At 35.2% G+C, this 27,803-nt stretch overlaps 1 protein-coding gene across 1 annotated transcript; it reads right to left on the reverse strand.

The window, feature by feature from the left end:
• Nucleotides 1-597: 597 nt before the first annotated feature.
• On the reverse strand, nucleotides 598-18,442 carry LOC129255406 (proteasome subunit alpha type-2-like). The gene is made up of 5 exons (XM_064097576.1): nucleotides 18,059-18,442; nucleotides 7,879-8,088; nucleotides 7,162-7,284; nucleotides 6,074-6,293; nucleotides 598-2,670 (listed from the first exon to the last, which is right to left on the reverse strand). The coding sequence occupies exons 1-5, from the start codon at nucleotides 18,094-18,096 to the stop codon at nucleotides 2,554-2,556; spliced, it is 708 nt and encodes a 235-aa protein (XP_063953646.1). The 5' UTR covers nucleotides 18,097-18,442; the 3' UTR covers nucleotides 598-2,553.
• Nucleotides 18,443-27,803: the final 9,361 nt, after the last annotated feature.

Below are 27,803 nucleotides of genomic sequence, written 5' to 3' on the forward strand. Positions count from 1 at the left end.
TTTGTCAATCATTGTCAAACTTGGGAAAAGTGTTGAGAAACAATGAAATATGAAATGTAAACCTACTTTAAATGATAAAAACTTAGTGAAAGAATACTGGAGATGTCTGAAATAGACTTTTGTTTACATTCAGATCCAGCTGGCACGAAAAAGGTAAAGGCTGTGCTTACCTATGGTTAAAATGTTAATTTGGGTGGCAAAGTTATTACAAAATGTTTAAATGTATCTGTTTTATTTCAATTGGCTAAAAATACAAAAGAAATGTATGAAAAATGTACTGAACGGTCAGTTTGTTTTCGCCTTTTTTCTTTGACACAGCGTGAAAATTATAATTTCTGTGCAAATTTATTTCTGCAAGCTTTACAAAAATGGACAGTGCTCACTAAAGTGTAACATTCTGTCAAAATATATACTTTCATTTGATAGATGAGACTTAAACCCAAGAATATATATTTCTTGTATATTTTTCAATTCCCAGGATTTTTTCAAAGTTTAAACTTTTTATTGATACGCACTGTATTAACACACATTCTGTGGACTACAAACCAAACAATAAATTATCCTCTCTTTACAGAAGATTTCGATATACACAAAAACTTGTTGAACAAAAAGTTTAATGTATGCCATCCATACGACTTCTAATCTCATGAAGAGTTAGATAATTTACAGAGGATTACAAACTCAAGATACAATGTTTAAATAATGAACTGGGAATATACTGAGAGCACCCTTGCCCTTCTTTCAATTAAAAAAAAAAGACAATTTCCTGTAAAAGAGAAGAATGCATCTATGATTTGCACATATTGCATGTACATGATGGTTAACCAGCGACATCTCATAGTATCATCAGTGTTTTTCTTTGAATATTTGCTTAGAAAAGGAATCAATTAGTAAAATCTAAACACAATAAAACATAATATTAGTTCATATGCCAGCTATTTCTCTTTTTACACAAAGAAAGGTAAGATTTACAACTGCAAGAAATGAAATACAAATATTGATAAACCACGGTGTTTTGATCCTGAGGTAAGAATATACTTTATGAAGTGTTGGACATGTGGAAATTGACAAGGAATTGCATGTATATCCATTAAGAAAAGATTTAAAAAATAAATAAACAAGAATATGTAAGCTGGTGATTTCTGATGCAGTTTGTATATTTTTTAAATTTTGTTATTATGTATTTTAATTGAATTACTAGGAGCTACAACTCGCAAGTTTTCATAAACCTTTTCTGTAGTTTCCTTTTTTTCTCTTATAGATGTCATCTTAATTCTTGTACATATTGTATATTGTTTTTTATGCTGAGAAAACAAATAAATTGAACTGACCTGAATTCTTTTTATATATATCTAACTACATTTATACGCATGTATTTCATGGCTTGTTAACAACTTTCGACAAGAGATGACGCACCATTATTTCAAAATTTTATGAAACAGTAATGGGAAATCACTGGTCACAGATTTTATGGGAAATTGCTATGTACTTCTTTCTAAGCATCTTTTTAAACACAACCAATGTATACTTCAACATGCCCATTCTTAATGGTGATCTCCTATTTGGATTCCCCTAGCTCAAATACATTCCTAAAAAAAGATCTCCTTGGTGCTTGTGTGATAACAACATCAAATAAGGATAAATAATGCTGCCAATATTAATCTAGGATAATATATCAATACCCCAAACTGGATGGTTCAGACCGATATCAGAATGCTCCTAGATTCACAACAGTGACTGCAAGAAAATAAACATAACCCTTAGACCTACATTCAAATTTAGAATATTCAGATATTTATCAATGTGCGAGGATTCATTTATTTTTGACTGATTTTAGCACATTACCGATATTGTGGCTGAAAAAAAAAAAATTCACAACTCTTGTGGAACAAGACAAATAATCCCAGGAATCACAAATGAACCATTATCAGTAGAACAGACAATACACAACAAGAAAGGGTAATCATTTTTTTAATTTACATTTTATGCAAGTACAATGTACAACTTATCATATCTTGCTACCTAACCACTGCCTATCTTTTTGAGATACCTCGATATACACATATGTCTGTCTGTCATACCAAGGGGGGGGGGGGGGGGGGGTATGGGTCTCAAGGCAATCAAGTTTTATGTATGACATAAGAAACATGATATTTCCCATTCTAATTCATTTACAATGAAAATCTGGCATGACAGTGACTGATAAAAGAGCTAAGGCTTGAGAGAGAAATCTGAACTGATACTGACTGTTGCACACTAACTTGATTTGCTCCTGTATCAGAATAATGGAAAACTGATTTAATTTTGCAATACATTTTTTTTTTCAATTAATTAATCCCACTTTTATGGTTGCAATCAATATACATATCAAGAAAATAATAAAATGAATTAGTTCCCAGCTTTGCTGTTTTTTTTAAAGGTAGGGCCCAAAGCAAAATTGATCACTCATATTCATTATTCAATCATTCCATACATGAAATATAACATGAAAAGATATCCAAATAGAAGGGGCACATGTGGCAGGTAGGAAGATATGAAAATATTGATGAAATGTTATGCTATTGATGCAAGATAATCCTTTACTTCTGCTGGAGCAAGCCTTCTGAATCCTGTCTCATTACATATTCCTATGTCGATGTTGTCCTCATTCATTTGACCTTCAAAGCTTTCCTATAGAAGATAACAAGAAAAGGATGATGGGCATTAAAGCTTAGCTGCTATAGAGTACCGAACTGTGATGTCACAAATTTTCACTTTTTGCATTTCAGCATTTTTTATACCATATTTTGGTAGAGCATGATGAAAAACTCCCACAACCCAAATGTGATGGGGATTGGTCCGTGGGGCCCCCAAGATATGACTTCATGAATACATTATTAGCCCCATTGAAGTCAATGTAGCCTATATATTATTGGCCTGGTTCTAAATGTAACCAGGCCAACAATACATTGAATTCAATGGGGATAGGTTCTAAATGTAACCAGGCCAACAATACATTGACTTCAATGGGGCTAATTATGTATCCATGAGGTCATATCTCAGGCCCCCCATGGACCGATTCTCACCAAATTTTGAAAGTGGGGGTGATTCATCATGCTCGACCAGAATATGGTATCAAAAATGCTGAAAATCAGAAATACAAAAACAGTTTTTTGTGACGTCATCACTTCGGTACTCTATTCTAATTAAGAAAATTACATTTCCACAAGTAAACAGGCCTACAATATAAAGGTGTGAAACAACTCTTATGCCAATGCACAAAACAACATTTATATTTAAAAGGTAAAGATTAGGCACCACACCAAAAGCAATTAAACAGAGCAAATATGTAAATTAAGTTGAGATAAATACACCTAATACTTTAAAAAAGCAAAGCCCTAATACAGTCCAAAAGATGAAATAATCATTTTTATTATAGAGAAATAAATATTACCTTATCAGTTACTTCCCCATTCCCTAAATACCTGTAAATAATAAAATTTGATACTATCAACCATAAGAGTAACACACATAATTATTGTAAATATTGTAGGAAGAATTGAGGGAATCTCTAATTAGTTTACCAATCTCTTGTTCTACCCCCCCCCCCCTACCCTCCAAAAAGAAAAAAAAATAGAAGTAACCCTCAGGAAAAAAAACTATATACAGTTGTGCTCAGAAGTATTCATACCCCTAAGAAAATATGTTTTTTGCATTTTTCATAAAAATGAAAGCTGGACTAGGATAACTTGGATAGTAGTTGAATACTACTAGACATTATCTACAAATGCATGCTGATTTTATTTTCATCTCATTTGCATAATAATAGAGAAGATGACTTTTCTGAATTTTCTGATGTTCAAAAGTATTCATACCCCTGTCTTGCTCAAGTATAAGACACCTTATTTTCCATAATTCAAATATTTTACTACCCCCATATGGCTTCAAGCTGGACCCTATTATGTCAGGCATGAATACAAAATAATTTAAGCCATGAACTGCATCATGTGCATGGTATCCAGGAAGAGGAAGTTCCTGAGATCTCAGAAATCTTCTCTCTTCTTGGGTTTATCCAGATGTTAGTTGCCATGTTGATGAAATTAATTTAAAATCAATTCAATTCAGTTTTTTTAAATAAAATTTTGTTGAGAAAGTCAAAGTCTTTGAATTCCAGAAATATCAGTGGTTCTATAAATTGAGAATCAGTGGCAAGATCTTTGTCAGTTCATTGGAATCGGTTTAAACTTCATCATGGTCAAGCGAAAGGAACGTATTGACGACCTGAGATTGCGAATAGTGAATGCTTACAAAGATGGTTTGTGCTACAGGGCAATCCAAGCGTTTTAAGGTTCATGTTGCTACTGTCCAGAGCATCATCAGAAAGTTCAAGACTTTTGAAAAGTTAGTGAAAAATGATTTGCGCAGAACTTTGAAATAGTTATGCGACTAAAAGTAGACCTTGAGTAGGCCTCCAAGGCCCCCCCCCCCCCCGTGAGATCTCAGCCGCCGACCACGTGATCGCGCCGAAAATTGGCACGCAGGTTGTCTGGGACACAATCTACAAAATTGTATAGTAATTAATTTCATGCAAATTGCTATTAAAGGGATATCCAACCCAAATAAAAACTTGTTTTTATAAGGAAAAGAAAAATCAGACAAGTTGATAGGTGAAAGTTTGAATAATATTGGACAAACAACAAGAAAGTTATGAATTTTTAAATAATAAAGTTGTAAATATTGGTAATCACTATATCCATGGAGACTTCAAATTGGCCGCATATGGGATGTCGTAGTGATGTAAGGCAAGGACTACTCTTCCATGTACTCCAATACATATTATGGCTAAAATGTCATTTTTCCCAAAAGTTTTATTTCAAATTGTATTTTTCTTTCATGAGGACATAAAACAAAATACTACCTGGGGCCTGGGCTATATTTAGATTACTGCCCCAGGGGAATGGGGACTTAGGAGAAAACCACAAATCCCTGATAATAAAGTACATGGCCTATGGGAAAGTTGTCCTTGCCCCTTGTCATAATTTACTTACCCATTTGCCAATTTGAAATCTACATAGTATTAGTGATCTCAATTTTAAAGCCGCTATAACTTTCTTATTGCTTGTCCAATTTCTTTCAAACTTTCACCATTCTGTTTAATTCATTTTTTCTCCTTCCCACCACAACATTTTATGGCCAAGGCTGGATTCCCCTTTAAGTGGTTATGCTAATTTATGCGTAATTAGTATGCAAGATCATACTTTTTCCTCTAACTCCCTAAATAAATCTCCAAATGTTCTAATATTTGGTATAAAAGCTCTTTATGGTGTCCTTAGCAAGTGTACATGAAAAAAATTGTGATATCAGATCAATTTCTTATGTATTATATTGTTTTTTGCAATTTCCATGTATTTCTTTGTTTTTTGGACTTTTGTTCTTCATTGTTTTTTCAATTGAATTTGTTGAAGACTCTTCTGAGATCAAAAACAGCAGAAAATAAAACATTTAGACCAGCAAAACTAAAAATAATCATACATTTATTTTTGGTTGAAAACACAATTTGCAATGACTTTGTACACAAAATCACGTTTTTGAGCAATTTTTGGTCTAGCATGCACTTACATAATATTGTATAATTTTGGAACCGCGTACCCGGGTGACGCAAAATTGGTCTCAAAATTTGCGCAAGACTTGAAGGTAAAAATTCAGTGAGACGCCCGGTCAAAAAAATTTGCGCAGCGAAAATATTGCACGAATAGTTGAGGGGGTAGGCCCCCCCCCCCCCCCGGACTGGATATGGCTAAAGGAGTTTGAAGGGTGAGATAAAAATCAGGATCAACATATAGCCATCCATATCAAAAGAGTGTATTGCAACCAGAAAAACATGTTAAATATTTCAACTACATGTAAGAATATTCATAACTATTTCTAATCAAGCTTGATAAATTACTCTCCCTGATGGGCACAAACTCTCACTTTACAAACTCATTTTCAATTGCACAGCAAAACATTTTATTTTCCCAGTTTGAAACTAAAGTCCATATCAATATGTTGAACACCTGCTTCAAGCCTAAATAATTATTCATTAATAAATTACCTTAAGTGTGAGAATGGCTGTGTGGACTGCATCTTCAAGCTCCATGTCTTCATTGTAACGCTTCTCTAGGAATGTCTTTCCACTGACATGATTCTTGCCCATGGCTGTAGCCTTCCAGGGGAAGTATGCCCCTGAGGGATCACACTGGAATAGGTACGGTCTGGCTTCATCAGCGTCCCAACCAGCAACAAGTAAAGAAACACCAAAAGGACGTACACCACTGTAAGAGGAATAAAAGGCATCGTATGATGACAAACCTTCTGATGTGCTGGAAAGGAATCCATATAAGTCCTATTTTGTCATTAAATGTTGACATATATTTCATATATAGATATATATGTGTATATATTCATTTGTTGTCGTTGAATCTGCAAATTTCCACCCTTACAGACCTAATACATTGTTTCATATGGGATGTCATATGGCTGGTTGTCATTCAATGACAATTTCAGTTGAATCTTTGGTTTTAGTCGAGAAGCCCTCATCATTCTACAGTAACTGCATATAAAGACAACTTTTCAGTGCTGATGCCTTCATGAAACAATGCCGAAACTCATTCCTGTAATGACATCATCATAACAAGCTAGAAGGGGTTAAACAGAATTAAGTTGTACATGTACACCAGTTAAACATGTGTGTAGTCTTTCAAGAGCTGGTCATCTACAATGTACTGACAAAGCCAACATAGTAAAAGCATTGTCAAACTTCTGGGAACAGATAGAATTTATAAGTGAAAGTATACCTATATGAAAACATGTCATTTTATTGACAGAATGTGCTGCTAAACAATATATTACATCTGTACTTAGAAGACCACTTCTCTCTTGTATTATACTAGTATTTTTCAGAGGATCAAATATGCATGGAATTGGAAAGGGCATACAGATACAGGTCAGATAGATATACATTAATATTCTGTTAATGACTACATTTCAACAACTTCAATAGGTCTAACAATTTCAAATGATCATTATATATATATTATGCAGGTTCATTTAGTGAAATGATTTCAGATGTCTACCTTTTCAAGAACAATACATATTAGTGGAGTAATCAGTGTTGCAACCACTCTCTTTGAGCATCCTTACCCTTTCTGAGTGTATTCCTGCATGACAGATGCAACTCTTTGGACAAGCTGACATGTAGGGATTTGCTCTTGATACTGTAAGAAATAATTCTGAGCTAGTTTTCTTGCTTGTCTCACCATCAGCCTGTTTCATTTTCAACAAAAGATGAACAAATACATTATTCCTTACAACATAAATAATTATCACATTTCCATCAAATACATAAGTCCAGCAATTAATAGCGTTTTCACATCAGAGCTTGGCATTCATTATCTGTTGAAATGATGTAAACAAAAAAAAAACACTAAACAGGAAGAATAAGACTCCCTGTGCAATGAATTTATTAATATTTATTAATGAGATAACAATGACTATGTAGTAAATCATGTGTGAATAAAAGTACCTTTCTTCACGACAAAAGAACTAACCAGTAATGTAGATCTTTTCTAAAATTGTAAATCTCATGAAATAAAATGAAGAAAAAAGAAAAGAAAGTCATTGCCAGAGATTTATATCAGATGACATTCAAATCTTCACTCCCCTTTAGACTACCCTCTACACAGTGGAAAAACATATGAGATCTAAACTTAAATAAGTTTGTTTTCATATGAATGTATTGATGTTATGAATCCATTCCATACAGTATGATTTTCATCTCTAACAGGTATTATGGAAAGCATGTTTTTTTTCTTCTATATCATGTTACATGTACATCACATCAGTCCTTGAAAAACTTACCTGTAGTCTGGTCCCATGCCGCTGTATACCATACCAAGGTTCTTTGTGATGACTTCTACCTTATGAACACTCTGTTCCTCATAGAGGACAGATTTGTGCTTCTTCTCTGTTGCTATGACAACACCATTTGATGCTTTGATACCAACAGATGGAGCACCAGCAGCAACAGCATTTAGTGCATATTCAATCTGAACCAGTTTACCCGAAGGGCTGAATGATAAACAGAAAGTTGAGGGAGGGGGAAGGAAAACAATAACAAGTTTCAGTTTTAATTCATTTGGCCCTAACCTTTTTCATAATTTTGTATGTGCTTTGTATTCAATGTCAGCTCTAACTTTTATGGTGGGTGTATATCAGTGTGTAGATTTTGACAGGCTAATTTGAAACTAGTTATTTATTAAAATCTCAACAGTTAGAATTAAATAGAGCACTCCAGGGGCATAGGAATCTCAATAAGTTTGAAAAAAAAAAAACGCCAGAGTAGTAAGAATTTCAAGCACCATTGTACAAAATCCACATAAAAAACTTCAGATATAATTTGTGATATCTAAACTGCAACAAGTGGAGCGCTTCTGGCAGCCTCACCTGCACCTAGCGATTCAATATAGCAGCAGTGCTGACTTTGAAAACTATTATAAAATAATTATTCACAAAAACACCATTCATATAATGATACAATACTAAGTTCCTTGACAATAAATGACATTTGACCTTGATCATGTGACCTAAAACTTGTCAGTGATACTTGATTACCCCTATATCCACATTTTATACACTATATCTATAAACTTTGAAAGTTATGACAGCAATCTAATAATTACCTCTAAAATGGCCAAAGTTCAATGACCTTAAATGACCTTTGACTTTGGTCATGTGACCTGAAACTCGCATGAGATGTTCAGTGATACTTGGTTACTCTTATGTCCACGTTTTATGAACTAGACCAATATGTACACTTACAGAGATATGATGGTAATTCAACAAATACCCCCAACATGGCCAAAGTTAATTGACCTTACATGTACATGACCTTTAACCTTGATCATGTGACCTGAAACTCGCACAGGATGTTCAGTGATACTTGATTACTCTTATGTCCAAGTTTCATGAGTCAGATCCATAAACTTTCAAAGTTATGAAGGTAATTCAACAAATACCCCCAACATGGCCAATGTCCATTGACCTTTGACCTTGGTCATGTGACCTGAAACTCGCACAAGATGTTCAGTGATACTTGGTTACTCTTATGTCCACGTTTTATGAACTAGACCAATATGTACACTTACAGAGATATGATGGTAATTCAACAAATACCCCCAACATGGCCAAAGTTAATTGACCTTACATGTACATGACCTTTAACCTTGATCATGTGACCTGAAACTCGCACAGGATGTTCAGTGATACTTGATTACTCTTATGTCCAAGTTTCATGAGTCAGATCCATAAACTTTCAAAGTTATGATAGTAATTCAACAGATACCCCCATTATGGCCAAAGTTCATTGACCTTTGACGTTGGTCATGTGACCTGAAATGTGCGCAGGATGTTCAGTGATACTTGATTACTCTGAATGTCCAAGTTTTATGAACTAGACCAATATACTTTCAAAGTTATGATGGTAATTCAACAGATACCCCAAATTTGGCCAAAGTTCATTGACCCTAAATGACCTTTGACCTTAATCGTGTGACCTGAAACTTGCACAGGATGTTCAGTTATACTTGATTAACCTTATGTCCATGTTTCATGAACTAGGTCCATATATTTTCCAAGTTATGCTGACATTTCAAAAACTTAACCTTAGGTTAAGATTTTGATGTTGATTCCCCAACATGGTCTAAGTTCATTGACCCTAAATGACCTTTGACCTTGGTCATGTGACATGAAACTCAGGCAGGATGTTAACTTAAGTAATACTTGATTAACCTTATGGCCAAGTTTCATGAACTAGGTTTATATACTTTCTAAGTTATTCTGTCATTTCAAAAACCTTCGGTTAAGATTTGGTGTTGACGCCGCCAGAAGCGGATCTAGAGGGGGGGTTGGGGGGGGGTTGCAACCCCCCCAAAAAAAAAAATCCGGGGACCATTTTTTTAAATCTTATCTTTTTTTTTAAACTTGTAATTTTATTTTATTCTATTTCTATGTATTTATTTCATTTATTATTATTATTATTATTATTATTATTAGTATTATTATTATTATTATTATTATTTCTTTTGGCAATGACTTCTATACCAAAAAGAGTGGTGTTTTAGATGCAAGAAAACGCCATTTTCACACACAGATTGTCAAAAATTGTCCCTACTGTGGGAGGGGGGACACCCCCCTCCCACACCCTCCCCCCTCGCTCGCTTGGACTCGGTCGCTACGCTCCCTCGCATACCACCCCAACCCCCCCCCTTTATAAAAAGCTGGATCCGCCCCTGGCCGCCGCCGTAAAAGTGGCGCCTATACTATAGGTCTCACTCTGCTATGCAGGTGAGACAAAAACCAAACTTTTTTTTTGTTTTAAAACGTTTTTAAAATGTTTTAAATCGTTTAAAACATTTTTTTTCTTCCAACGAACGATTAAATTTTCTGTAAATCAATGATACTACAGGATACATTAATACAGTACAATTTAAGCTCTTTATGTTTTAAATGCATTTTTGGAGTAAGAGATAACTACAATATTTGTAACTTAATTTCCAATAGTAAAGTTAACATTTTCCCCCAAATTACTATTTCATTGAAATTGAATGCAAAAAAGTAAGTTGACATTTTATAATTTTATTTCTCATACATGTACATACATACTTATGAGTCTTGTCAATCTAGGGGGTGAGAAGGATTCACACAATGATTGAAAAAAATAACATAAGCTATATAGACTATGGGCTTTCAAAGCTTAATTTCATTTAATCAATATGCTTTATTTCATTTTAATCAATTATAACAATTTTAATACATGAAATACAAGTTTGGGTTTAAATCTATAAATAAAGCCCTTGAACTGCTTATTTCTTTGAGGAATTCTGATCAAAATGTTTTTTATGTTTGTTTTAACTTTTTTTTAATATTTCTTATGTACAGTTTTCTGGTTATTTTTTTTTTTTTTAATGGAAATTATTGTTAATAATTTTCTAATCATGTACAAATATTGATACAGATACAAATGTTGGCGAAAAATTCGCATTGGCTTTATACATGAAATCATGTCATTGAGCAATTCGGGGTCTGACATGCACTTGTGTAATATCATAAGTAAGCCTGGGTCGAATCGATTCTAAAATCGGTGTTCGATCGATGTCATCGAAAGTTGCAGATTTTGCAAAATCAGTGCATCGAAAAAAAAATTAAAAACTAGATCAAATACGTCGGCCGGCCGTTTCGTTTGGATCACACAATCATCAAAATAAACGGTAATGTCTAATTTCACTAATACTTACTTGATTGATATTCCCCCCCAAATGAAACCGATTGTATAATTATGATGCCTATTCACCATTAATTTGAAGTTCATTAATCTGAGATGTTTGTGACTTCTATTTTGTTCTATTTTCTTTTCCGCCGTTGTAAGAAATTTAAGAATAATGCGTGATTTATATTTCTTCTCGGAGAACAGGATTCCGTAACAAAAGGTATATCAAATATTTTTCAACTCATTAACACCTCAAAACAATCCGACATTGTCGGAATAGTGCATCATTTATATTTCTTAGAGAGTTCATAGCGAAAGGTATATGAATTTATTTTAACTCTTTAGGACCTCAAAAACAATATTAAAACATTCCCAAATCAATCGTTCATTAACCTGAGATGTTTGTGACTTCTATTTGTTCTATTTTCTTTTCCGCCATTATAAGAAATTTCAGAATAATGCGTGATTTATATTTCTTCTCGGAGAATGGGAGTCCGTAACGAAAGGTATATCAATTATATTTAAACTCATTAACATCATTTGTATTTCTTAGAGAGTTCATAGCGAAAGGTATATATTTTTACTCGTTAGGACCTCAAAAACAATTTAAAAAAATTCCCAAATCAATCGTTCTTTAACCTGAGATGTTCGTGAATTCTATTTTGTTTTATTTCCTTTTCCGCCGTTGTAAGAAATTTAAGAATAATGCGTGATTTATATTTCTTCTCGAAGAAGGGAGTCCGTAACAGAGGTATAATATATTTTAACTAATTAACACCTCAAAACAATGTTAAAACATGTTCTGATTAAGCCTGAGTCATATCGATTATTTTGAAAACCTGTGTTCGACAGCTTTAATTCGATTGAACATCGATGCATCAAATTTTGAAGGCGGGGAAATCGAGTCATTTTTTTTTTGCTCCGGCCGTCGCGTCAATGCGCTATGCACGCACTGCATGCACTGACGGTATGCGCTGGCCGGGTGAGCGTTGCACAAGCAACTAGATGACGGAGCAAATTTCGTTTGTATTTTCTATCATCACAAAACACAAAAAAAGCCGGGGACCAGTGCAGAATTCTTCCCAAAATATCTCCAACAATGATATTTGCAGATGACAACATATAAGTTTAAAATGAAACAATATTAAAGACATGAATCATTCAGAGACGATCCGAATGATTGTCGGTCAACTAGCACTCGCAGTCCAGTCTCGCACACACCAGCCCCGTACACCCACTCTCCCGAAACGACAGGCATGCTTGCCAGCGCCAGCAAACAAGTTCGACCAGCGGAGAGCGCTGTTACTTGCCTGAGATTGTGTAGTTGGCGGGGTAGTTAGATCCAAAATGAGCTCCAAATAAATTGATGGGAATAAATACATAATTTTCTCTGGATGGTCATTTGAATTGGTATTCAATGCTGATATAACGGTTGTGAGAAAATATTGTGGAATATGAGTTATGACGATGTTCGAGAATTAATCCTGATAATCCATTCTTTATTTTAGAGTCAGACACAAGAGCATCGGATCGAGCTCTAAATTCATATAAAGTATTATTGGATGTTAAATAATTACGATTTAATAAGATTTTATGGCCATACTAGAAATAATGACGATGTCAGCAAAGTATGTTATGTTCATATGGAAGAATTATACTGGCATTATCTTTATTTTCATTCCATCTCTGGACGACGTCTCCGAGCTCCGAGAAAAGAAGCACAATGCACATGCGCGTTCGATGACGTATGAAATATTTTCCATTCATGAGATCAGAGCCCTAGGTTGGGCACAAACTAGCTTCAAATTGATGGGAAAAAATATCAAATGCAATTTTCTGTTTTGTCATGTAAAATGTTATTATATGGTGATATTACGATCTTGTAAAGAGATTCTGCATGTTGGCAATGTTCGAGAATCAATCCTGACGTGATAATTATTGTTTTCAACAAGTGCACTCACTCAAGTCGATCGTCATGTGATGTCCGTCATTGAAAATTGATACGAAATACAAACGTTTTCACATCAAGCTAAAAATTCATATTAATGATTATCATATGCAAATTATTGTTAATTATTACGATTAAATCGTGTTCTATGGTCATGATATTAATATTGTTTATGAAAGCAAGATTTACTTTACGTTGATCGCGCCAATTTTCCGGCCATTTTCTGGTTTGATTAAAGCACAGTAGGCCTACTGCGCATGCACGATCGATGGCGACTTCCATTCATGAATTCATCGTGCATAAATTATCTCGGCACGAGCAGACGAGTAAGACTCGAACCATAATCGAAATAAACTTCAAATTAATGGTGAATAGGCATCATAATTACACAATCGGTTTCATTTTGGGGGCAATATAAATCAAGTAAGTAGTAGTCAAGTTGGACATTACTGTTATTTTGATTTTTGATGATTAATTGTGTGAACCAAACGAATCGGCCGGCCGACGCGCGATTTGCGTGCTGTCGCCAAGTGGAAGACAAAGAAATCAAGATGGCAACGTAAACACGGCCGTAAGCTCTTTTCATAACATTTTTCTTGTTTTTTTAATGAATTCTTCTTTAAAATCGATATCGCAGAAATGTTGGAAATGAAGTTGAACCCCATGTACATGTTTTAGGGCTAGATCTTTTAGAGGGAAAGTAGAAATCTCGGGGGCGAAAGTTTCAGGTTTTGTGGCCGTACGTGCGTGAATATACCTTGGCGTCCCAGGCGTCAGTGGGGAGTAAGCCTACGTACACTCACACGTATTGCGAGGTTAGTATTAGTATACTAACCTCGCACCTAGCCAGGCGGCTTTTAGAGAGTAAAAATAATTTACTAACGTAAGGTTACTCTCATATGAAGCCAGGGCTTCTATCTCATAGACCCACACAAAGGAAGCCAAAACCTGAAACTTTCACCCCCGAGATTTCTACTTTCCTTCTAAAAGATCTAGCTCTAAATCATGTACATGGGATAAAACTTCATTTCCGACATTTCTACGCTCTCTTTGTTATTTTTAAAACAAGAATTCATTAAAAAAATGAAAAAATATTGTGAAAAGACGGAAGAGACTTGCCCGATGTTTACGCCGCCATCTTGTTTCTTATTGTACTTCCCCAACATTACGGACGCGAGCCTCAAAAAACGAAAAGTTCTCTCCTTCTACCCCCGTCTCGATCGGCCATTTTTGTTATGAATCGTAACAAAATGGCCGATCGAGACTGTGGTAGAAGGAGAGAACTTTTCGTTTTTTTGAGGTTCCAGTTTGTGCCCAGATGTCAGGAAACTGCCACTCATTAGACCTTCATCCATATAATCGTGGTAAGTGCATAATTGCTGTTCACAATTCGTTTGGAGAAATATTTAGACCATAAATCACCCTTGTCCTGTGAGTATGGTCAAATACACGGTAAGCCCCTGGGCTCCGCGCAGCGGGCGGGAGCTCCCTGGGTTAACGTAGTAGTAGTACGTAGAGTAGATGACTTTTAGTTACTCCCCAGACGCCTCCAGGCCAGGCTATGCTCACCCATGGGCTCATATCATCTCGCGTGCGAAGGAATATCATTCATAATAACGCGACACACACGACACATCCATATACTACTAGGCTTTCGCCCACATAAAACATCACACATAATTAGGGATTTCACATTCTGCTATGACACTTACCCAATCATTTAGATCCTTCCGTGACTTCTCCTTGAAGTTTCTTCTAAAAAACATGTATATTTTCTTGATCTTTAGTGAAGATTTCACGGAGATAAAATTTGGTCAGCGCCGATATCAATTTTCGTCTAAAGAGGGCGCGCGATTTATATTCATATCAAAGACACGACAAGGGAAAGACTAGGCACCTACACTATTTTACACAGGTCATTACGCAAAGTCCGTGAAGTGTCCAATCTTTTCATTGTAAAGACGTTGGTATACCGTATTATTGATGTTCATTAAAGCCTGTACTGCTGGTTTCGTTCCAGGCACGTATATTTTTTTCAATTTTTCTTTATCAGTCATCGTTTTAAATTAATTGCAGAAAAGTGTTATCATCGCCAATAATAATCTTGAATTATGTTTTTGACATGTTTGAAGGTATTTCATTTATTGGTGCCCATAATTAGTAAATTAATTATAAGAATTGCGCATTCAAAGAATTTAGACACAGTTATAAAATTACCGAGGAGCTGAATCAAGGTTGTGAAATTTATTAGCGCCACCAATGGGCCTCCTTGTATTTCCGTAGAAGAGACAAGCGAAGTTACTTTCCAGGCCGAGGTAAGCGAAATTTGCTCTTTTTGACCGATTATTATATTCAAATTACATTTTTAATTTTTTAATGTATTGCTACTTACCGGAAGGAGCCCCGGTGAGTAGCGAGAAGGAGTTTCGGCAAATATTACTTCAGCAATGAAGCGAAGTTTGCCGACTACTTCGAAATCAAGGGTCAAACACGGTTCGGTGTACGACTCGAGGTTAGTATATAATAATATATACTAACATGACTAACCTCGTACTACTACTAGTGTGAGTGGGCTATGGCTGCTAATGCTGTAATAATAATATGCACACACACAAGATCAGAGGTTACTTATTTCACGATAAGGCCCAGTTAAGCCTTAATAGTTCTGGGGCCCGTTTCTCAACACATGGACAAGTTAGTCATATCTTTATCCACCAACCACGGAGTTAGTTCCAATCTTACTAAACCTGTTTCTCGAAAGGCTTCCTATCTAGAATACCTTGATATCGATACTATCGGTAAAAAGAGCAGACGAGACGTAGCCTTAGTCACAAAATAGCATAATTTTCAAAAAGAAAAATTATGACAAAATTGCAAATATTAAGATGAATTGGGAAATAAATCTTTTCAAAATAATAGTACAGGTAAATTATGCATCATACATACTTAGACCATGAAGACTGGAGCATTCAATTGCAGAGAAAATTAAATTATGAATAATTAATTTCATGACTAAAAAATATCTTGTGGACATTGAGATGGGTACCCCCGGGATACCCAATTTTAATAGTTTACAAAAGTAAACCATAACGGTTTTCTTTGTGAAATGATGAAAATTATACGGACTTTTACGATTCCAAACGTCATCAAAATATAGTTTGACGAAACATTTTTAATCATTGATACCGAAAGATACGATATTGGACAAATTATATGCTTAAAGTAGAGATATAATTCATCAAACTGTTAATAGGGGTCTGAAAACAAAAAAATACGAGTTCAGTTATGGATGGCCTGACGTGGTAGAATCTTTATTGATTAAATCATTTTACTATTTCAAAATGAATGGTTTTTTTTGCGTTTACCAACAGTTTTTATAGTTTCTTTGTCATTGAATGCATTAACCCACTTATTTTGTGATGTAATTTCAACCTCTATGATTGATTACGTAAGATTATAATTTTTAAATTTCTAGGCACTTTCGCATGTCATAGTCTACCCACGTGATGCCACTACGTCATTAAGAAAGAAGTTATGAGAGGATCGGAGGTGTCATAAATATTTAGTGAGGTTGTTGTACCCACTCCTAGTACCAATGAGGTCCAACATTACATGTATGGACCTCATAGGCGACATCAGTAGTATTTTTGGTTAGAAATCTCTGAGAACAGGATATTTAGGCAATTATATCACAAGTACAAGCTCTATTCCTTTCTCTTATTTAAATTATAATTTTATAGTGTAAATGCATCGTTAGCAACAGAAAAAATGAAAGAAATGAAGGGGAACTTACATTTTCACGGCTTTTTCCTGATTTTCTGGGCAGCTGCTCTTCTCTTCTGACTCGCGATCGAAGCTGATATGAAGATCACGTGATTCGCGTTCTCGTCAGCTGATCGGTTGGTTATTCTTTTCGTCAGACGTTAATAATATATATTTTATAATGCTAGCATTCATCGCTAATTTAGGTGAAAGAGATTGAAGTTAAACAGCGCCAGGTCGGAATCATAATTATTTTGGAAGAGTGTATTTATACACTCGATCTCATACCTGACGTAGACGGCGCTATTCAACAAATGCACAATCTTCAATATAAAAAATAAAACAGAAAGAACGCCTTGAACACAGGCCAAAATGCCTAACGATTTATCCGCGGCATTAACAACTATCGTAAAGGGCGCTCCATTTATCAATAAAGATGGACGCTAAGCTGTCTATGGCGACAAAATTTGCCGCAAATATTTACGAAGAATTGTGAGAAATGGTCTGAAAATGCAACAAAAGAACCGGTGAGTACCGATTAAACATTATTAAAGTTATAAATAGATTATACATACCTTGTAGATTTAGTTTTTAAGGTGATATTAGTGCTTAGTTCTAAGCTAGGGAGGCCCAAACGCGCGTGAGTGGAGTCCCAGTTTATTAGCACGGGTAAGTATTGGGGTGTCGCCTAGAGTGGTTGTACCCGATCTTGGTAAAGAGGGCTTCGTGAAACGGTTAGCGGACAAGTAGCTCACTATCTCCGATTTAGTCAAGAAGTTAGACTTATGACGGTGTTGAGAAACGGGCCCCTGATTACCAATCAATTCAACGAAAGAAGAAAATTCAACAAAATCGAACACATGTTTCATGTTTGTCATCCCGGCTTTGTAACTTACATGTAACTAACACATTTCTGAGCATGTGGGACAGTAAAGAAAAAAGGACGACTGGCATGACTGGCATGACTTGCATTCTGCATTATCATCCACATCTCTTAAACACACCAGACACCAAAATTATTTCACCAAAAGACTTGAACTTAAAAAGATCAGATATATCATTACCTAAACGTAGTCAGTGAAAAACTATACTGCTCTGTCATTTTCAAGGAGAAATTTGCCGAAATGCCTTCACCAAATGTTCAGTCCATCCGTCCTCGAAACTTAAACTATTTGAAACTATGAGGGCGCTGTTTATTGTACAAAAATGGCGACATCAACAGGCATGCTGAGACACGTGAACATTTCAATTCAGAATTTTCTGAATAGATTCAATGCTAATGTAGCGAAACTTCTTCAAAACAATGGATTGGTGTTCGGTAAATTTTTATTGTTCTTTTGCCTGATATGAATTTCTTTTTATTTCACAAAATCTTTCAGTTAATGATGTTCATATTATCGGACACTGTCACTGTGTCTGTGACTGTGACTAGACAGAGTTACTAGGCCTAGTTAGAAATAGAAGAAGTATGGCAGTGTATCCTATTGCCGGACACCTTTATTTCAGTGCTTTAAAAATGACAACTAGAGGAAATACAATCAAGAAAAATTCACACTTGCTATTCCAAATATTATGAAAATTATGAATATGATAAAATTATTTTATATTTACCAACCATTTTCTTTTCATCGCACTTGCCGCATACCCCTCCACGAAAAACAATTATTTTCGTGCGCGACAATTTATATCATGATTCCGGACGCGCGCCGGACGGGTAAAGATATCCTTGATTATAATGATCAGATGTAAGAACAAATTGTGTGATTTTTTTCTTCTTATATCATGAGTAAATTCTAAGTTTTTATTTGCTTTTGTATATCGAATCTGAGCAGATGTTGGTAATATTATAAATTCGTGTTTGATAACTTATTTTATTTTTTCTTGTTAACTGCATGTTCCATGGCACTTTCCAATAATAATATGCTCGCGTTCGTATCGTGACGCTCTTCAAGTTCTATCGATGCGCTGCCAATCGACGGCTCTACTCACGGTAAACCTCGCGCACGGGTACCTTGAGAACTACATGTAGCCGTCGACGATCACCCACAATACACCACACCTCATCATTCGATCGAAGGAGTGGACGAGATTGAGACTGAAATTCGGAAAATCAGGCCCATATTTCCGTTAGAAAGTAAATTATATCAATCGTCAATGCAAAACTATATGTTATATGATATTTTAAGCATTTTCTGTCATTTAAGAGATAAATAAGGTAAAAGTTGGATTTTTTCACCTTGTTTTTGCAATCTATGTATTGCTCTGTGAAATTGAATTGCGGAAGTCTTACGGTACGAAATTGTTTTCGAACGCAGTAATATGCGCGTCCGGAATCATAATAGTGTCCGGTAATACAATACGTGACTATATATTACTATTAGAAATGCTAGTTTTTCCCACTAGCTGACTGCAATCATCCTGCCTGTGTGGGGAATCTACAGGTAGGAGTCCTACTCCTAGGACTGTATGCCAATGCTGTACAGAGGTCAGACTCGGAGCACACACTTTAAAAAATCAATAAAATATCACTTTTGTGACCAAAATTACCAATTTCCATACAGTTGCAATTTATTTTTCATTAGACATTATTAGATTAGTATTAACTTAAAGGAGAATGAAACTCTTAGTCTTGGAGTAAGTTAGCTTTTGTGAAAGCAGAAAAATCAAAGAATAAGATCAACAAAAGTTTGAGTAAAATAGGACTAGCAATATTAATTATTATTAGAAGAGTTATGAGCATTTGAATGTCGAGATCACTAATGCTATGGAGATCCTCCCTTTGGCAATGCGACCAAGATCTATGATGTCACACTCACAGATGAACAACTCTCCCCTTTTGGACACTGAAGATATATCCCAAAACATTTCTTTTTGCTCATTCTATTTCTAATCATATTATGACAAACGATTCATCAATGATATAAAGTTGTAAAACCTCTGTACTTGTTCTCTCATAAAGAGAACACCTTACCTTGTGATAGACTCTATAAGACTATATAAAAGTGAGAATATAAGTGAAATAAGTACTAAAGTAATGAGGGAGTTGTACCTGTGTGACATCACAGATCTTGGTCGCATTGCCAATTGGAGGATCTACATGGCATTAGTGATCTCAATATTGAAATGCTCATAACTTTCTTATTCATTCAATCTTCCTCAAACTTTCAACAATGTTTCTTTGATTTTTCTCTTTGATATGGATTCAGCTGGTTTCAAGGGTTTAATTCTCCTTTAAGAATATTTTTTGTATTCACCAGAGCGCTCAAAAACTTGAATTTTTGGCATATTTTTGTGTACGCCCTCTATTGGTGGAAAGTAATATGGCAAGGAAATTTTCATTTTTCAATCTCTATTTTTAATTTAAAGAAAAATAATTTAAAGAATCAAATTTACTAAAGAGCCAAGTTGTATGATGAATAGGTGTAATGGAAACTGTCAGTGTAAAAAAATCAAACATTTGTCCCAAAGAAAAAGAGAAAATAAGCCAAACATTGCCACCCTTATTTTGCCACACATGGATATATAAATAACAGAGAACAACCTTGTTCATTGAATGAGTGGTTTTTCCCACTCATTCAATGAACAAGGTTATGATATAACCCTTGTTCTCAGTTACATCTCCATGTGTGGCAAAATAAGGGTGGCAATTTCGGCTTATTTTCTCTTTGTATGGGACAAATGCTTGATTTTCTTACACTGTCAGTTTCCAATACAGCTATAGTATTCATCATATTATAATTTGGCTCTTATGTAAATTTGATTCTTTAAATTATTTTTTTCTTAAAGGTCAAGTCCACCCCAGAAAATTGTTGATTTGAAGCAATAGAGAAAAATCAAACAACGCTGCAAATTTCATTGAAATCGGATGTAAAATAAGAAAGTTACAGTATGACATTTTTAAGTTTCGCTTATTTTTCACAAAACAGTTCAATGCACAACTTGCACAACGATGATGTCCATCACTCACTATTCCTTTTGTTTTTTATTGTTTGAATAATACAATATTTACAGATTTGACAAGGACCAACTTGACTGAAGCATATAATATTAAACAATGCTAATTCCACATGTTCAGGGAGGAATTAATCACTGTTTCACTTGACAAATAGGAGAAAATTAGAATATCTAATATTTCATATAATAAAATACAAAATAAATAGTGAGTGGGTGACATCATCAGTCTGCCAATTTGTATACTTACCAGGGTGTGCATATAACTGTTTTGTGAAATTAAGCGAAACTTTAAAATGTCATAAGGGCAATTCCATAGGTTGGTGGACATGAGCTTAAAAATTCAAATTCAATATTTTCTTGAATTTTTAAATACTTTTAGTCCTTCATACATTATAGTTTCAGGAACAAAAAAATAAAAGTTTATTTTCATATGTATACTTTGGAAAAAAATAGTCAAAAGTTGTGTCTTCCATTCTGTATCAAAATACAAGAAAAATAGTGAAAAATTAAATATGCCTTATTACCATTTTGTTATTGCAACATTATACCACTTTATATATTTCTGAAGTTTAGAAGAGTCAAATTACTTAAATACACAACAGCTTTTCAAGTAAATTTGTAGTACTCATTCAGAAATAAATATTGCAACCTGCTCAGGTGATGTAACGTGAGTAACAAAAAAAACTGACTTTGTTTTCTGAGAGAAAAATTCTTCACAGTTAATTGGTGGGATTTTAAATTCTCTTCCTTCAAACAATCTTTGACACGGTGATGACTCAAAATAAAAAAAATACAAATTTTTATAAAAATGATGAAGAAAAACTGTAACGTGAGTAACCATCATGTAATGTGAGTAACCAGTAAAAATTATGCAGTTAGATAACATTTTCTGTGGAATGTCAAGTTTTAAGTCTCATGGTGAGTTGTGAAGTTATTTTTGATTAATTAAAAGCAAAATGAGGGTACACCTCTTTGATGTGACTCTTTTTTCATCAAAATATCAGTGGTCATACAATACAAAATTGAATAGAAGTAGAAGTATTCACAATGCGAGAGTTCATTAGTAAGACTCAAAGTTTCGATTAACCAAACTTTAAAGAGTGTTTGAACAATACATTTAATGCCCTTACCTGTAACCCTATCTAGGCCGGGGTATTTTGGGAGTTCGTATGGCCAGGGGGGGGCCTGGGAGGCCCCCCTTGAGATCTCGGCCATTGGCTGCGCGATTGGCCGAAAATTGGCACGGAGTTCGTCTTGGACATAATCTACAAAACTTTACAGTAATTTATTTCATGCAAATTGGTATTAAGCAATTATGCTAATTTATGCATAATTAGTAAGCAAAATCATACTTTTCCCTCTTACTCCCTACATAAAGCTCCAATTGTTCCAATTTTTGGTATAAAAACTAGTTTTGGTGTTCCTAGCAAGTGTACTTGAAAAAAAATTGCGATATCAGATCATTTTCTTATTTATTTTATTGTTTTTTTGCATTATGTATTTCCTTGTTTTTTTGACCTTTTTGTTTTTCATTGTTTTTTCAATTAAATTTGTTGGGGACTCTTCTTAGATCATAAACGGCATAAAATAAATACATTTAGACCAGCAAAACTAAAAATAATCATACATTTATGATTTTTGGTTGAAAACAGAATTTGTATTGACTTTGAAGAACCTGCTCCTTTTCTAACCCTGATATAATGGTGTGAATGGTTGATCAGTTTCTAGCTTTTTTTTTCATTTACCAGTGTTGATGTACATGTATCGGAATCTCAGTTTTACTTTGACAGTCATTCTGCAAGGATCAATATTACTGACACTCTCCGTGTCAAAAAAACTAGATCCACCGTCTATTGCTAATAATAGCGGACACTTTAAATTCACAGACACATTTTAATCAGCTGTATAGTACAGTCAAAATGCAGGTTAAAGTGACACGGGGAGTATCAAGAAATAGAAGCTCAATGTGTCTTTGTACTGTATAGCCCATCTGAACTGTACATTTTAATTGTGTTTGCCCTACTTTTACTTATAGCTGGTTCTTAATAATGATATTGAGGGTTTTACATTTTTGTATTTACACAGCCCAAGCCAGATCTCGTACAGTTTTATAGTGAATACATTACCAATATACTTACCAATAAGTATAAGAGAGGAGGAAACTTATTCAGAATGTTAACTTTAAACATAAACTGGCGTCTGAAATCCTACTCATATTATTACAGAAACAGAAACATGAATTTTACACACATTATTGAATTTTTAGTGACATTTATGTTGTTGACCATACATGGACAAACTGTAACGTGAGTAACCGTAACGTGATTAACCACTTTATCTGCACCCCTAGTAAAAACCATGTGTTCTTTATTTTTTTAATTGTATACAAAGTTTGTCTCCCTATTATACTTCTTTGAAATGGATATAATCAACTTTCATAAAAGCCTTGTATGAGGACACTTTTCACTTATGTCGACTTTTCATTTTATGCATGTCCAAATCATGTAACGTGAGTAACCGACACATTTCAAAGATTTGCCAGGAGCATAATAAAATTTCCCAAGCTTTGTTTTTATACAAAGGATAGTCGGACTGTGTACTTTGTTGTTATATAGAGATGTATAGTTCCTATCAATAATAACGGAGTTACAGCTCCAAGTATGAGTCAAGGTGTCTCCAAATGTAACGTGGGTAACCGTGGAATAGCCCATAACTTTCTTATTTTACATCCGATTTTGATGAAATTTTTAAGTGTTTTGCTTGTTGGATTTTTCTCCTTTTTTTCAAATCAATTTTTTTTTGGGGGTGGACTTGTCCTTTAATTAAAATTAGAGATTAAAAAATGATTTTTTTTTGCCATATTTCCACCAATAGAGGGCGTACAAAAAAATATGCCCAAAATTCAAGTTTTTGAGCGCTCTGGTGAATACAAAAATTATTCTCAAGTTACTAATGAAAAATAAATTGCAACTGTATGGAAATTAGTAATTTTGGTCACAAAAGTGATATTTTAATGATTTTTAAAGTGTGTGCTATGTACAGCATTGGCATACCATAGTCCTACCTGTAGATTCCCCACAGGCAGGATGGTTGCAGTGAGCAAGTGGTTTTTCCGGGTCTACTACGGCCGGGTATCTTATCAGTGTACCGGCACCCTGACGGCTGTCCCTTATTCCCACTGGTCAGGGAGCTCCGGAAGCGTGTCTGAGCCCAGGGGCCTGTTGCTAGATAGGCGATACGTAGGAACGTCCTAGGACCATTCTTCCGAGATAGGAAGATTGGCGACAAATCAGCGCTTTCAGTTTCACGAAGGCAATTTTGTCTTCCAAGTCCGCGACATCGTTTGATATCGATAGTATCGGAAAAAATATTTAGTCTTCATCATCACCTGAACCTTTTATTTCGGAATGATGACTTTTCAATTTACAATCATATATTTAAATTAATGGAAATCAAATAATGTTTTATTTATTACTGATTGTAGAATTGATGGATGGAGCTTACTTTATGAGGTAAAAGGAAAAAAAACTTTAAAGATTCACAAAAAACTGGATAAAATCAAAATTTTCATTATTTCCCTTATTTAGAACACGGTGACCTTTTAGAGACACTTTTCATTGATATTTCAGCGAAAGAGACCCTTGTCCGACATAAAAATTGAATTAACTAAGCAATTTCGACATTGTATTAGTTCAATATTCTGATTTTTTTTTATAGAATACTTAGTTCAATTGAATGTTGAGGTGTGGTATTGTCGACGGCGCCGGCTAGTTCAAGGTATACCAGTAGAGGCGCACGGCCAATATGGGAGGCTGTCTCCCATATCCAATTTCAGAGACAGTCACCAGTTTGGGAGACCAATTTCCTTTGTTTACATTTGCTGCAAAAGGATTAGCTTGGCGGAAATTAAAAATGCGATAAGCAGATTCCTCATGAAAAATTACCCCTTTTTACCATCTACTTTAAAAATCCACCATCTACTTTTGTTTTGATAAGGATTTTTGTTGTCATCCACACACAAAACAAATGGGCTTCTGACCTCAGTGAGCCAAAATTTTGGATGGAAAAATTACGCTTTTGTTGGTTTCTTTTATTCTTTTGCAAAGCAAGTCTCCAATATGGGAGACAATATCCCATATTGGCCGTGCGCCTCTACTGTATACTTTACCGTAATTAGAGCAGTTGACGATCTACAGCGCATCGATAGAACTTGATACGAACGAGCATAATATTGGAAAGAGCCATGGAACATGCAGCTAAAAAGAAAAAATAAGATTAGATAGCAAACACAAATTTATTAACCAAATTCTGTTTAGATTCAATATGAAAAATGCAAACGAAAACTTAGAATTTACTCATGATATGATATGAAGAAAAATTCACCCCAATTCGTAATTACAATTTACATCATTATTAATCAAGAATATCTTCACCCGTCCAGCGCGCGTCCGGAATCATGATGTGATTTGTCACACACGAAAATAATTGTTTTCAACGGAGGGGTATGCGGCAAGTGCGATGCGAACAAAACGGTTGGTAAAAATATAATAATTTTACCATATTCATAATTTTCATAATATTTGGAATAGCAAGTGCGCATTTTTCTTGATGGTATTTCCTCTAATTGTCATTTGTAAAGCATTGAAATAAAGGTGTCCGGCAATAGGATACACTGCCATGAGTGTACCAAATATTGCATAAATTTGAAAGAAATGTATGATTTTCTTGGAAAAAAACCCGGGCATTTTCAGATTGAAAAAAAAAATGATACCCCATGTCTGCGCAGCCATTCACTTTGCACACGATTCAGGGATTTGGATGAGAAAGGCTGCATTTTGAGGCTGTCACATGAAATGCCCAAAATTCATTATTTTTCCACCATTTTGAGTCGGATTCGAATGTCTGTCTATGTATTGCATGTGTAAAGTCTCTGTTCGTTCTTTTACTAGAATCAGGCATATATGCGTGTGCGCAGACAAGGGGGACTGCGCAGACTTGGGGGAACTTGCCATATGACTTATAGACTGTTGAAGTAGCTATATAGGGTCTACCAAAATTTTCTTTATGTTACTTATTAGTACTTGATTTCCCTTGATCATCTTCATAAAATATAGTAGACCCTATATTCTACATTATTGTCGGTTGAGTTAATATGACGAATATGTCGTTATGATGAAATATGATGAGAGCAGTAAACCCCAACAATTCAGTTCTTCAAAGCCAGTATATAGTAATAAAACTGTTTCCAAACACCATTCGCCTGATAATGATGTACCGGGTATCTATAGGCCTGTAAGAAAGTTGTCAAAAACTGGTCTGAATTAAAAATCTGTTAAACTGTTAAAACACAAACACTAAAGTAACAATTCCCTTTGGCTTTTTCAGAACTCATTTATTGGAAATCATTTTCTGATCCCCAATCTCTGACAAAGTTTTACCTATCATACATTACAGATTAACACACTTCTTCTGAAGTTTGCTTTCCCTTTTATTTTTTTTGTCTCTCCCACCGGAGGTGAAGGCGAGACTTAGGGATCCAAATGTCGTCCGTCCGTCACAAACCTAATGACACATAACTCCGCAACCGTAAGTCGATTTCCAACCAAACTTGGATGGTAGATGGACTTGGGGGACCTGCATGTTATGCTGCAGTCGGAGGTCACATGGTAAGGTCAAAGGTCATTTTGAGGTCAACGTTAAAGTTTACATGCGAGACTCTCTTATGACACCTAACTCCGCAACCGTAAGTTACTTTTCAACAAAACTTGGATGGTAGATGTACTTAGGCGACCTGCATGTTATGCTGCAGTCAGAGGTCACATGGTAAGGTCAAAGGTCATTTTCAGGTCAACGTTAAAGTTTACATGCAAGACTCTCTTATGACACCTAACTCCGCAACCGTAAGTCGCTTTTCAACCAAACTTGGATGGTAGATGGACTTGGGGGACCTGCATGTTATGCTGCAGTCAGAGGTCACATGGTAAGGTCAAAGGTCATTTTCAGGTCAACGTTGAAGTTTACATGCAAGACTCTCTTATGACACCTAACTCCGCAACCGTAAGTCGCGTTTCAACCAAACTTAAATGGTAGATGGACTTGGGGGACCTGCATGTTATGCTGCAGTCAGAGGTCACATGGTAAGGTCAAAGGTCATTTTCAGGTCAACGTTAAAGTTTACATGCAAGACTCTCTTATGACACCTAACTCCGCAACCGTAAGTCGCATTTCAACCAAACTTGGATGGTAGATGGACTTGGGGGACCTGCATGTTTTGATGCAGTCGGAGGTCACATGGTTAGGTCAAAGGTCAGTTTGAGGTCAACGTTAAAGTTTACATGCAAGACTCTCTTATGACACCTAACTCCGCAACCGTAAGTTACTTTTCAACAAAACTTGGATGGTAGATGTACTTAGGCGACCTGCATGTTATGCTGCAGTCAGAGGTCACCTGGTAAGGTCAAAGGTCATTTTCAGGTCAACATTAAAGTTTACGTGCAAGGCTCTTATGACAAGTGTTATTCCATCCCAGTCATTTCACAATGAAGTTTCGATATAATTCTCTTGCGTGCCCTCGCAAATCACAATATTTCTGGTCATTTTCATAAGTGGGCGAGACACAAAATTGCTTTTGCCTTGTTTGTCAATGGGTACAAAGCCAGGAGGATGATGTAATGTGCGAGTAAATGTGCCACTCTTACTCTTCTTCTTCCCCTTGCCTTTCTTGCTTCGGCCATATGATGGCGATGTCACACGAAGCGTACTAGAGATGCTAGAATTTGGCAAGGAGAGGACACACTTGACTTGACGACGGCAATCGAGGGTGACAAAGGCACGGATGATTTGGCTTTTGGAGGG

Source organism: Lytechinus pictus, chromosome 3 (assembly GCF_037042905.1).
Source record: "Lytechinus pictus isolate F3 Inbred chromosome 3, Lp3.0, whole genome shotgun sequence".
NCBI lineage: Eukaryota > Metazoa > Echinodermata > Echinoidea > Temnopleuroida > Toxopneustidae > Lytechinus > Lytechinus pictus.